Below are 12,508 nucleotides of genomic sequence, written 5' to 3' on the forward strand. Positions count from 1 at the left end.
CGTGACGCTGTGACGTCAGCGGGTCCTTACCGGAAGTAGGAGTTAGCCATTGCCCTTCTGCTCGCTGTCTGTGCTGGCAACCGGTAGACATGGCGGCTTTTTCAGGTAAAGGAACATTTGGCTGTAGACTCGTGTGAGCTTAGAGCAGCCAGGCGCGGCCTGCCGTGGAGCACTACAAGTACCAGCACGTCACGGGGTTCCCTCAGTGCAGACAGGCCCCTCTGCCGCTGCTCTGTCACATATGGGTTTATTTGCTGCAGATTTTTTTTTGTGCGGTTTAGAATCGCATCCGTGTGGAAACTCAGTGTTTGGTTTTTATTATACTCCTATTATATTTGATGTAATACATATTATATTTAATACTACAATGTAGTAACATTTTATTTTGTAACTTTTTTTTTTACTATTTTTTTTCCAAACTTTTTCTTACTACAAGCGAAATCTCTACGCAACAGACGCAGGTTGTGCCGTGAATTCTCCCCCAAACCTGCGGTGTCTGACAGGTGTCACCATGAAAACTCAGCGCCATCTCCAGGCAGCACGTACTAGAGCAGGAGGAGCCGAGCAGATTGTTATGTAGATTTATGGGAAAAGATTCAGTATCGGGGTCCATTCACACGTCCGCAAATGTGTCCACATCCATTTTGCGATATCGGGAACGGGTGCGGACCCATTCATTCTCTATGGAGCTGGAAGAGATGTTGAGAGCACGCTATGTACTCTCCGCATTTCCGGGCTTCGCCCCAAACTTCCGGGCCGCGGCTCCGCAAAAAAATAGAGCATGTCCTATTCCTGTCCGCAATTGCAGACAAGAATAGGCGGTTCTATGGGGGGTGACGGCCGGGTTTATTGCGGATCCGCAATACACTATGGACGTGTGAATGGACCTATACCTGTATATCATTCCTTTAAATCTCTGCTCGTTCTGAGCTTTAACCCCTTCAGGACCCTGGGATTTTCCTTTTTTGTGTTTTTCACTCCCGGCCTTCCCATGGTCCTAACATTTTTTTATTTTTCGGTTCACGTAGCCTTATGAGGGCTTATTTTTTGCGGGACAAGTTGTACTTTCTAATGGCCCCATTTACGGTTGCATACCATGTAGTAGAAAGGGGGGGGGGGATTCCAAATGGTGTAGAATTGGGGAGAAAAATGCAATTTTGAATTAATATATATATTTACACTGAGGTCATTAAAGGGGTTCTGCACTTTCATTTAACTGATGATCTATCCTCTGGATAGATCATCAGCATCTGATCGGAGATCAGCTGTTTGAGAAGGCAGCGGCGCTCCAGGAGCTTCACCGATCAGCTGTTTGAGAAGGCAGCGGCGCTCCAGGAGCTTCACGGCCTTCTCACTGTTTACTGCTGGCCGAGTGATGTCACGACTAGTATCAACTAGTGTGGGCGGGGCTAAGCTCTGTTCACTTGAATGGAGCTTAGCCCCGCCCACGCTTGTTGATACTAGTCGTGACGTCACTCGGCCTGCGGTAAACAGTGAGAAGGCCGCGGCGCTGCTGGAGCGCCGCTGCCTTCTCAAACAGCTGATCGGCGGGGGTCCCGGGTGTCGGACCCCCGCCGATCAGATGCTGATGATCTATCCAGAGGATAGATCATCAGTTAAATGAAAGTGCAGAACCCCTTTAAGGGGTTAAAGTCCAGGAGGTGGAGCTATCAGTGATTGACAGCTCCCTCTGTATACAGTCATAGAGGGAATGTTGTCAATCACTGATAGGACCGCCTCCTGGACTGAGAAAGAGCAGAGATTAAAAATGTTTACTGAATCCTCCTCCTGGCACAAGAGGCCTCGGTGCTAGTGAGCGATTTCCAGAGTCCTGGGCTGCAATACCAAGCACAGCCTCTATACAGTGGACGGCGCTGTTCTTTGTAAGCTGTGAGCAGGCTGATGAGCGGGACCCCCACCTATCAGATATTGATGAGCTATCCTAAGGATTCTCTTATCTCTATAGGCGGCAATACACATTAAATGGATGTCGGTGAATGCATTTATTCAGATGAGCGCCTCCACCATCTAATGGATATGGCTGAAGGTGGGGGTGAGAGAAGGATTGAACTGTTGGATTTCAGCATGTCTGATCCTTAGTTCTCATAGGACTGTGATGGCTAACCTCCGGCACTCCAGCTGTGGTAAAACTACGACTCCCAAGATGCACACTTGCTTGGCTGTTCTCAGGACTCTACAGAAATGAATGGAGCATGCTGGGAGTCGTAGTTTCACCACAGCTGGACTGCCGGAGGTTAGACGTCACTGCCCTAAGAGATCAGCTAGAGATGTTGAGAACACATGCACACATGTCCAAGCTGAGCATGCACGTGTGGGGGTCTGGGAGGAACAACCATTTGGTGAGCACATTAAAACATAGTCGCTCTGATCCCTCTTTCCACTATTTACTAAGTCATTTTGCTAAAATTGTATTAAAGGGGTTGTCCCACGAAAAATATTCTACAGTTTTCAAACCACTGAATACTTTTGTAACTACCATAGCGGCAGACCATGCGACTGCTATGGGGCCCAGTCTTAGTTGGGATCATCTCCTCTTCTACTACTTGGTCAGGACTCCACCCTCTAAAGCAGGCATCCTCAAACTGCGGCCCTCCAGCTGTTGCAAAACTACAACTCCCAGCATGCCCGAACAGCCTACAGCAGGGAATTGTGGGAGTTGTAGTTTTACAACAGCTGGAGAGCCGCAGGTTGAGGATGCATGATCTAAAGGCACAACTTTTAGCAGATGAGGCAGTGGAAAAAATGGCCCAAGGGACATTAAAAGGGGGTTAGGCGGAAACCCTTCTGTCCTGTGTGAGGTGCCTGGTTTGATCCTTGCTATGGGGCCCTTACTTCTCTATGTACGCCACTGATTACATAATTGCAAAAAACAAAATGGCTGCACATCGTTATATATACAAACAATAGAGCTAAGAAATGGGGGTCATTCTAGATAAGTGGTACAATACCGACTATAAATGAGTATACATGAATAATGGAAGCTCTTAGCGCACATACGTATCGGGCCCATCTACCAGGCGTCAAGGTGGCTTCCGCAGATGGGTCCCTAACACTAGTATACTGCCTCACTTTGGACTTACTTTATAGTCGGTATTGTACCACTTTTATCTAGAATGACCCCCATTTTTTAGCTCTATTGTTTGTATATATAATGGTGTGCAGCCATTTTGTTTTTTTGTAATTATGTTTGCTTCATGGATATGCACCTGTGATCCTGAAGGTTTTAGTCAAAATTTTCTTGCAATGCCACTGATTACATGTAATTAAAAATGTTACATAGCCAGTGAGTTATTGAATAAAATGGTATCTGTATAGCGCCGCCTGCTGTTTGCTCTTTTTTTAATTTCTTTGTCCTGCTCCCTGAGGTGGCCGCACATGCTCAGTTTCATCCTTTAACTGCCCCCTGAGCTGTGATAGGGAGGGCACAGGCACGCCCCCTGAGCTGTGATAGGGAGGGCACGGGCACGCCCCCTGAGCTGTGATAGGGAGGGCACGGGCACGCCCCCCTGAGCTGTGATAGGGAGGGCACGGGCACGCCCCCCTGAGCTGTGATGGGGAGGGCACGGGCACGCCCCCCTGAGCTGTGATGGGGAGGGCACGGGCACGCCCCCCTGAGCTGTGATGGGGAGGGCACGGGCACGCCCCCCTGAGCTGTGATGGGGAGGGCACGGGCACGCCCCCCTGAGCTGTGATGGGGAGGGCACGGGCACGCCCCCCTGAGCTGTGATGGGGAGGGCACGGGCACGCCCCCCTGAGCTGTGATGGGGAGGGCACGGGCACGCCCCCCTGAGCTGTGATGGGGAGGGCACGGGCACGCCCCCCTGAGCTGTGATGGGGAGGGCACGGGCACGCCCCCCTGAGCTGTGATGGGGAGGGCACGGGCACGCCCCCCTGAGCTGTGATGGGGAGGGCACGGGCACGCCCCCCTGAGCTGTGATGGGGAGGGCACGGGCACGCCCCCCTGAGCTGTGATGGGGAGGGCACGGGCACGCCCCCCTGAGCTGTGATGGGGAGGGCACGGGCACGCCCCCCTGAGCTGTGATGGGGAGGGCACGGGCACGCCCCCCTGAGCTGTGATGGGGAGGGCACGGGCACGCCCCCCTGAGCTGTGATGGGGAGGGCACGGGCACGCCCCCCTGAGCTGTGATGGGGAGGGCACGGGCACGCCCCCCTGAGCTGTGATGGGGAGGGCACGGGCACGCCCCCCTGAGCTGTGATGGGGAGGGCACGGGCACGCCCCCCTGAGCTGTGATGGGGAGGGCACGCCCCCTGAGCTTCCAGCTTGACATATAGCAGAGCGATTGGAGAGATCTCTGGATCCATGTGAGGTCCAGGGCCGGTTCTAGCTTTGTTAGAGATTGTCGTGTTCTATATGATGTCTGATTTTCATTTTTTACACTAATCACGGCTGCCATACCCCCAGCGAAACCTTTATGGACACACAAAGATGGAATCAGTGCGGCGGTGAGCGGGGGCTGAGAAATAGTGATCCTCCTATAAACCATACTCTTACTGATGGGTGTTTTATATTGCAGAAATGGGCGTGATGCCGGAGATCGCTCAGGCCGTGGAGGAGATGGATTGGCTGTAAGTACAAACCAATACATAATATATACAGTGGTCCCTCAGGATACAACATACAGTGATATTTCCTGGACCATCTTTAGTTGAAACTCTTGTATTGGCGGTCTAGTAGCTCCTCTTTCCAGTACAGTACGGTATTACATGCCCTGCCCTCTCCGTGTGTCAGGATGGACCTCTTTGACCTTCTGGTACACAGTGTCCTATAAAGGACCCTGAAGATGCTCCTGTCCCCATCATAGGAAGTGGGTTACAGCTTCCAGCATTGTTTTCTGACTGTTGATTTCTCTGTACTAGTTATCTGCTTATTTATCATGGGATGACATTTTGAAGCCAATTTCCAGTTTTCTATAGAGTTATGATGGTTTCAACATACAGTGGTCAGCCCGGAACCGATTAATACTGTAACTTGACCCGCCAGACTGAAAGCTGGTAGAAGAATGTCGCGTTATATCCTGACCCTTCCTTGCTCTCTCTATTGGGGGTGTGAATACTTTTGCGCTCTCGACGCTGGAGTTCATGAGTTTTGCTTTCTCTCACTCTTTAGCCTTCCCACTGACATCCAGGCGGAGTCCATACCCCTGATTCTGGGCGGAGGCGACGTGCTGATGGTGAGCTTACTGGCGCCCTTCATTAATCCAGGTTTACAGATATTGGCACGGACCTCAGCCGATGCGGCGCTAGAATTAGTTTTTCGTATTGGATCTGCCGTGTAATTAACCAGCGTGAATCTTTTTTTCTTTTTAGGCTGCAGAGACCGGAAGTGGGAAAACTGGGGTAAGTACCGGTTATGTAATGATCTATAAAGTGTTCCTAATTCTACAAGATGTTGGCTGCAGTTACTTACCTTAATGGTTTGGTTCATCTTTCCTACTTTTTTTTTATTTTTTATTGTCCCAGCAGATCTAAGAGGAAAAGTTAGAGGAGCCGTCGCCTCTCCTGACTTGTCTGTTTTAGTGACCGCCTTCAAAAATCAATTCAGGAGCATCTGTTCTTATGCGTCTCTATTGTGTCGTTCCTTTATTATTCCTGCTAGAAGTTTACAAATACATTTCCAGCAGTCTGCAGTAAAGGTACTGCAGGGTGTTACCAGTAGCGGGAGTGTCTGACTCTGTCCAATCAGTGCTTCCAGTGTCAGACTGTACAGGGACACGCCCCTGACTGGTAACACCCCTCTGTACCTTTACTGCAAGCTTCTGGCAATTGATTCATAAGCTTTTAGCTAGAAAAATGGCACAACATAGAGCCATAAGAATAGAGGCTACAGCATTGTTATTCCATGTGGAATGCAAGTAGTTAATAAAACAGACATGTCAGGAGCGGTGACAGCTGTTTTTTAAAGTGAATCTGTCAGCCATTTGACCATGCTTAAAGGGGTATTCTGGTTGTTAGAAGTTGTCCCCTATCCACAGGATAGGGGACAATTATTAGATCGGTGGGGGTCCTACTGCTGGTACCCCCACCCATCACGAGAACAGGGGATCCGTATCCCTTGCAACCCCCCTGAAATGAACAGAGCGGCCACACACTTGCCTGACTGGTCGTTCTGTTGAAGGGGGCTGCAGGTGACATGGGGTCCCCGTTCTCATGCGGATATGCCGTAGATGGGGGTTAACTTCGAACATCCAGGACAGCAGGACAGCTGTAGCCTCCATGCAGGAGATCACTACAGTGATCGATGCAGAGTGCACTTCAGTGAAGCTCCGCCTCCAGGGCACTTGCAGGATAAAACTACGGATTCACACTATTCCCTATTATAAAAAGCTCCACAAAAGATATGTTTGTCCTGCTCTCCCTGGCCCCCACCTTGTGCTGTCAGTAGTTTAACACGGTTAAAACTGATGACAGACTGCCTTCAACTCCTTCCCGACATGTCTGGCGGATGTTGGTTCTTTAACCCCTTAAGGACACAGCCTTATGTCACCTTAGGACCAGGCCATTTTTTGCAAATCTGACCAGTGTCACTTTAAGTGGTGATAACTTTAAAACGCTTTGACTTATCCAGGCCGTTCTGAGATTGTTTTTTCGTCACATATTGTACTTCATGACACTGGTAAAATGGAGTAAAAAAAAAAAATCATTTCAAAAATTTTGGAAAAACTTGCAAATTTCCAAGTTTCAATTTCTCTACTTCTATAATACATAGTAATACCTCCAAAAATAGTTATTACTTTACATTCCCCATATGTCTACTTCATGTTTGGATCATTTTGGGAATGCCATTTTATTTTTTGGGGACATTACAAGGCTTAGAAGTTTTAGATGCAAATCTTGAAAGTTTTCAGAAATTTTCAAAAACCCACTTTTTAGGGACCAGTTCAGGTCTGAAGTCACTTTGTGAGGCTTACATAATAGAAACCACCCAAAAGTGACCCCATTCTAGAAACTTAACCCCTCAAGGTATTAAAAACTCGCGCATCGCATCCGCGCGGAATACTCGCCCGTGTGAAAGGGGCCTTAAAGTCACACTGGTCAGATTTGCAAAAAATGGCCTGGTCCTTAAGGGGAAATAAGGCTGTGTCCTTAAGGAGTTAAGTACCCGTTTTTGGTTTTTTTTCTCATTTTTTTTCCTCCCCACATTTCAATAGCCATAACTTTTATAATTTTCTGTGCGCATAGCCATATGAAGGCTTATTTTTTGCGAGGCACCTTTTTAATTTACCATGTCTGTTATTGGAAAATGGGAAAACAATTCTTTGTGCGGTTAAATTGAAAAAAACACAGTTTCGCCAAGGTTTTTAGGGCTTTGACATCACGCCGTTCACTGTGCACTAAAAATAACATGATGTCCTTATTCTGCAGCTCATTACGAATAAGCCGATACCAAACTTAGTTTATTATTATTATTATTTTTTTTTTGTTTTACTACTTGTAAAGAAAAAATATATTTTTTTTTATCACTATTTTCTAACTCTTATATTTCCGTCCACAGAGCTGTATGAGGGCTTGTTTTTTGCGGGATTAAGTGTAGTTTTTATTGGTACTATTTTTGTGCTACGTACGACTTTTTGATACTGTTATCCAATTTTCTTTGGGGGGGGGGGGGTGACTAAAAGAACAGCAAATAGTGTGGTTTTCTTTTCTTTTTTTTCATGATATTTGAATAGTTCTGACATTTTCGGATGCAGTGATACCTGTTGTTGTTTTTTGTTTTTTTTATAAAGTTATCATAGAGTTGAACCTGGGATCTTTTGATGCTTTGTCCCATTCACCCTAATAGAGATTCTGTTTGGCGGAATAAGATTTTGACACGCTCCCACCTGAGCTATGCCTCGTGCACAGCTTAGCAGGGAGGTTACTATGACAGCCCTGGGAAGCTACTGAAGTGTCCAGGCTGTCATGGTAACCGATCAGAGCCCCGCAATTTCACTGCGGGGGCGCTGATCGGAAGGCAAAGGGAGCCGCATCCCTCTGCCTTGGCTCACAGATGCCGCAATCAATGTTGAATGGGTTCGGGAGATCGGCGGTCCCCGTCATTGCTGCCGGGTGCTTGTTATATTATACAACCAGCCGGCACCCACTGCATATGGAGCGGGCTGACTGTAGCAGCCTGCTCCATTTATTACCTCAGCCACTGACGTACCAGTACGCCACGGTGGCAGATAGGGTTAAAATATGAAAATGTGCTACAAAAAAAAATCAGAATGTGCAAATCATCTTCTTTTTTTTTTGTCTCTTAACCTCCCTAAAAATACTGAACAATAACTGATCAAGAAGTCGCACAACAGACATCTGCCAGCAGAGCTTTTGATCGTAGACAACTGTGACCATGGCATCTTAGCAGTGACTTGCCAGGAGTGAGGGCTTTTTTTTTTTTTTTTTTTAAATTCCACGCCATTTAGAACATACGTCATGCGTCAGGGTTTTTTATGTGGCTCTCCCAATGTATTGTCAGATGTGTGTGTTGGTGTAATGATTGGAAGTAAATGTATTTCTTTGTTTTTTAGGCTTTTAGCATACCCGTCATCCAAATTGTGTATGAAACTTTGAAGGATCAACAAGAAGGCAAAAAGGGCAAGGCCGCGATAAAGACTGGAAGCTCAGGTAACCCTCCTGTACAGTCAGTTCTCACATCCTCATAGCAGATAAGCATAGAATGTAGTGAACAGACATTACATACAGGTAGTTGGAGATGTATATGGACACATACAGTTGGTATATACACTATTCTGTATATACAGTACACACTAGTGGAAAAGGAAGAAAAGAACACCTGAAAAACTTGATGCAACTGAGCTGAGATTGAGAAAGAATAAACTGCAAGTGGTGCTTGGCCAATGATCACACATCCAAGGTGGTGGCCCCTATATTTTGGGATTTTCAGCAGGGTATATATTAAGGCTGTAGTCACGCAACATCACACGGCTGATTTAAGAACCAATTAAAGTCTGTGGGGCTATTAGCCGGTGAATTGCGATCGTTATTGATATGGGGGAAGGAGCACAAAGGGGGGGGGGGGCAGTATTGCTATGGGGGAGGGGCACAAAGGGGGGGGGCATTATTGCTATGGGGGAGGGGCACAAAGGGGGGGGGCATTATTGCTATGGGGGAGGGGCACAAAGGGGGGGGGCATTATTGCTATGGGGGAGGGGCACAAAGGGGGGGGCATTGCTATGGGGGAGGGGCACAAAGGGGGGGGCATTGCTACGGGGGGAGGGGCACAAAGGGGGGGGCATTGCTACGGGGGGAGGGGCACAAAGGGGGGGAATTGCTACGGGGGGAGGGGCACAAAGGGGGGCATTATTGCTACGGGGGGGAGGGGCACAAAGGGGGGCATTATTGCCACGGGGGGAGGGGCACAAAGGGGGGCATTATTGCCACGGGGGGAGGGGCACAAAGGGGGGCATTATTGCCACGGGGGGAGGGGCACAAAGGGGGGGCATTATTCCTACTTGGGAGCCACTAAGGGGGCACTATTCCTAATGGGGGGCATTAATTGTAATGGGGTCCACTACAGGGGCCATTTGATGTCCAGGAGGCACTATGGAGTGTATTTATACTGAGGGCACTGCAGGGGTTTTGTTAAAAAAACAACAACTATGAAACCCATTAGTTTTTAGCTGTTTATCGTCGTGTGAATGTACCCTAGTACTGGGTGGCATGTCCCCTTGCTATGATACGGGCTGCCACTCTGGGCATGCTCCTGTGGTATGTCATTCCAAGCTCTTTCAATTTTGACCCGTATTTCAGCCAAGGTGGTTGTTGGCTCCTGTGCATGGGAGATCTGTCTCCCCATCCAGTCCTAAGGGAGAGATCTGGTGATCGAGCTGGCCGAGGAACTGCTGGCGTAAGGAAAATAAAAAAATAGGACTGGTTCCACATTGTTCTGGTCTTTCCCTCCTAATATACCATACAGGTATGACCGTGGTAGCTTATGGTGCCCCACACTATGACACCTGACGTTGGTCCTGTGTGTCTCCACACTATGCATGATGGCAGTAGGTGCTCCCCAGCCCTCCTGTGAACTCTGTTGCGGCCATGTCGGTTCTGCCTTGGTACTAATGATGGCTGAATCAGTTGTATGACCATTGACCTAGCACCACATGAAGTTTTCGGGTGGTTTTTCATTTCCCGGTAATGTAGAAGTATAATGTGTATGTGCACTGTATACTAGGGCTGCTCCAGTGTTTGTAATATATATATTTTTGTTCATAGTGCTAAATAAATGGCAGATGAATCCATACGATAGAGGATCAGCATTTGGTAAGTGCTTGTTTCACCTGATGTCTTTTATCTCTTCCATATACATTCTGAAAAAGGGAATAAGAGGTTTAAATGTATGGACACACTATAAGGCAGAATTAGTATAAAAAAAACACCTCTTCAATCTCCTGCCGATCCAGCGCAGATGGTCCGGTGGTCCCTCCCAAAGTCAGTTTGCTAGGGATGATGTGCCATACTGGGCCTGTGACCACCAGTGCCAGGAGGCAGAGGTCACATACTGGTGGAGCACGTCATTATAGCCAGTATGCAAAGAAAGACTAGAGGAAACAGCATTTTAAGACTCCTCTCAGCCACACTTTTTTTTTTTTTTTTTTTTTTTTTTTTTTTTTTTTTTAAAGAATTTGCAAAAATTGCCTAAAAAGCACTGGAGATTTTGCTTAGTAAATCTCTCTGTGCTTGGTAGACTACTAGACAGTGTAAACTTATACAGGCTGTCTAAAAATGCTCCAGATTTTACAAAGTTTCTCACATGGCTGGACACTTTTGTCCAACGATTATTTGAATAATCGATTAGTTGTCGATAATTTCATTGCTTAATCGGGAAAAAACACCAAAATGACAAAAAAAGGGGTTTATATGATTTTACTTGAAAAATTATGTTCAAAGGCCATATTAAAACAAATTGTGGATGGCACTATTATGGGGGATCTGTGGATGGCGCTGTTATGGGGAGAAGGATCTGTGGATGGCACCGTTATGAATAGGGGGGATCTGTGGATGACACTATATAGCATCTTATGCTATATGTGTCATCCACAGATCCCCTTCCCCATAACAGTGCACATATCCCCTTCCCCATAACAGTGCCATCCACAGATCCCCCCCCTCCCCATAACAGTGCCGTCCACAGATCCCCCCTCCCCATAACAGTGCCGTCCACAGATCCCCCTCCCCATAACAGTGCCGTCCACAGATCCCCCTCCCCATAACAGTGCCGTCCACAGATCCCCCCTCCCCATAACAGTGCCGTCCACAGATCCCCCCCCTCCCCATAACAGTGCCGTCCACAGATCCCCCCCCTCCCCATAACAGTGCCGTCCACAGACCCCCCCCCCTCCCCATAACAGTGCCGTCCACAGACCCCCCCCCTCCCCATAACAGTGCCGTCCGCAGATCCCCCCCTCCCCATAACAGTGCCGTCCGCAGATCCCCCCCCCCCATAACAGCGCCATCCACAGATCCCCCCCCTCCCCATAACAGCGCCATCCACAAATCCCCCCCCCCCCTCCCCATAACAGCGCCATCCACAGATCCCCCTCCCCATAACAACGCCATCCACAGATCCCCCTCCCCATAACAACGTCATCCACAGATCCCCCCCCTCCCCGTAACAGCGCCATCCACAGATCCCCCTCCCATAACAGCGCCGGCCCCGCTTCTCACAGCAGACTATTCTGGCAGTAAGTTTTACTCAGCGCATCTTTATCACCTTACAATGAAGCTCTGGTAACAGGCAGAGCGGGCGGCGGGGTAACGTCACTTACTCACGTGACGCGCCTGCTCCACCCACTTTATGAATGAAGCAGGCGGAGGAGGCACGTCACATGAGTAAGTGACGTTACGCCGCCGCCCGCTCTGCCTGTTACTGGAGCTTCATTGTAAGGTACAATAAAGATGCGCTGATTTAAAGTAAACCGTCCGCCCGCATTGCAACAAATCTGCGATTATTCGATAACTGAATTCGTTGACAACGAATCCCGTTATCGAATATTGTCGATAAAGTTGATTAATCGTTGCAGCCCTACTTTACACCATCTATTGGTTGCTTTCATCGCAGCAACATTTTTTGTACCGATTTTCCACCAACATTTTGGAGCACCAAAAAGTGGAAGGGAAGCCACAAAAAGTGCCTAAAAAAAAATATATAGACCTATTGTGCAAATTCAGTAAATTCCGGTGCATTTTTCTTCGATAATATTTTGAAACTGGGGAATAAACTGTAATTTTATTAAAATTGCTGCATAAAAATTTTTTGTATGGCTTGCTTTAGGGGTATATTCACAGGCTGCAGATTTGTTTTAGTAATTTTTAGACTGTCCCATCTGAGTGGGGCGTGCAGAAATCCAGTAACCGAGAATAATTGTCTACTACGTAATGAGGCTGAAACAATGGTAGAAAGAGTGTTTCACACACAGCCAGTGGTTTGTGCCATTCCTTTATAGCCGCCATCACATCCTGCTGG

The 12,508-nt window shown here is 47.8% G+C and overlaps 1 protein-coding gene across 1 annotated transcript in view; it reads left to right on the forward strand.

The window, feature by feature from the left end:
- The first annotated feature begins 6 nt into the window (after nucleotides 1-6).
- Nucleotides 7-12,508, forward strand: part of DDX1 (DEAD-box helicase 1) — a 46,624-nt gene continuing 34,122 nt past the window's right edge. Inside the window, exons 1-6 of the mRNA XM_040427346.1 lie at nucleotides 7-105; nucleotides 4,557-4,608; nucleotides 5,150-5,213; nucleotides 5,350-5,379; nucleotides 8,550-8,646; nucleotides 10,258-10,305. Of these exons, the coding sequence (XP_040283280.1) occupies nucleotides 90-105; nucleotides 4,557-4,608; nucleotides 5,150-5,213; nucleotides 5,350-5,379; nucleotides 8,550-8,646; nucleotides 10,258-10,305 (307 nt within the window). The 5' untranslated portion in view covers nucleotides 7-89. The remainder of the gene's footprint in view (nucleotides 106-4,556; nucleotides 4,609-5,149; nucleotides 5,214-5,349; nucleotides 5,380-8,549; nucleotides 8,647-10,257; nucleotides 10,306-12,508) is intronic.

This window comes from Bufo bufo, chromosome 4 (assembly GCF_905171765.1).
Source record: "Bufo bufo chromosome 4, aBufBuf1.1, whole genome shotgun sequence".
Lineage (NCBI taxonomy): Eukaryota > Metazoa > Chordata > Amphibia > Anura > Bufonidae > Bufo > Bufo bufo.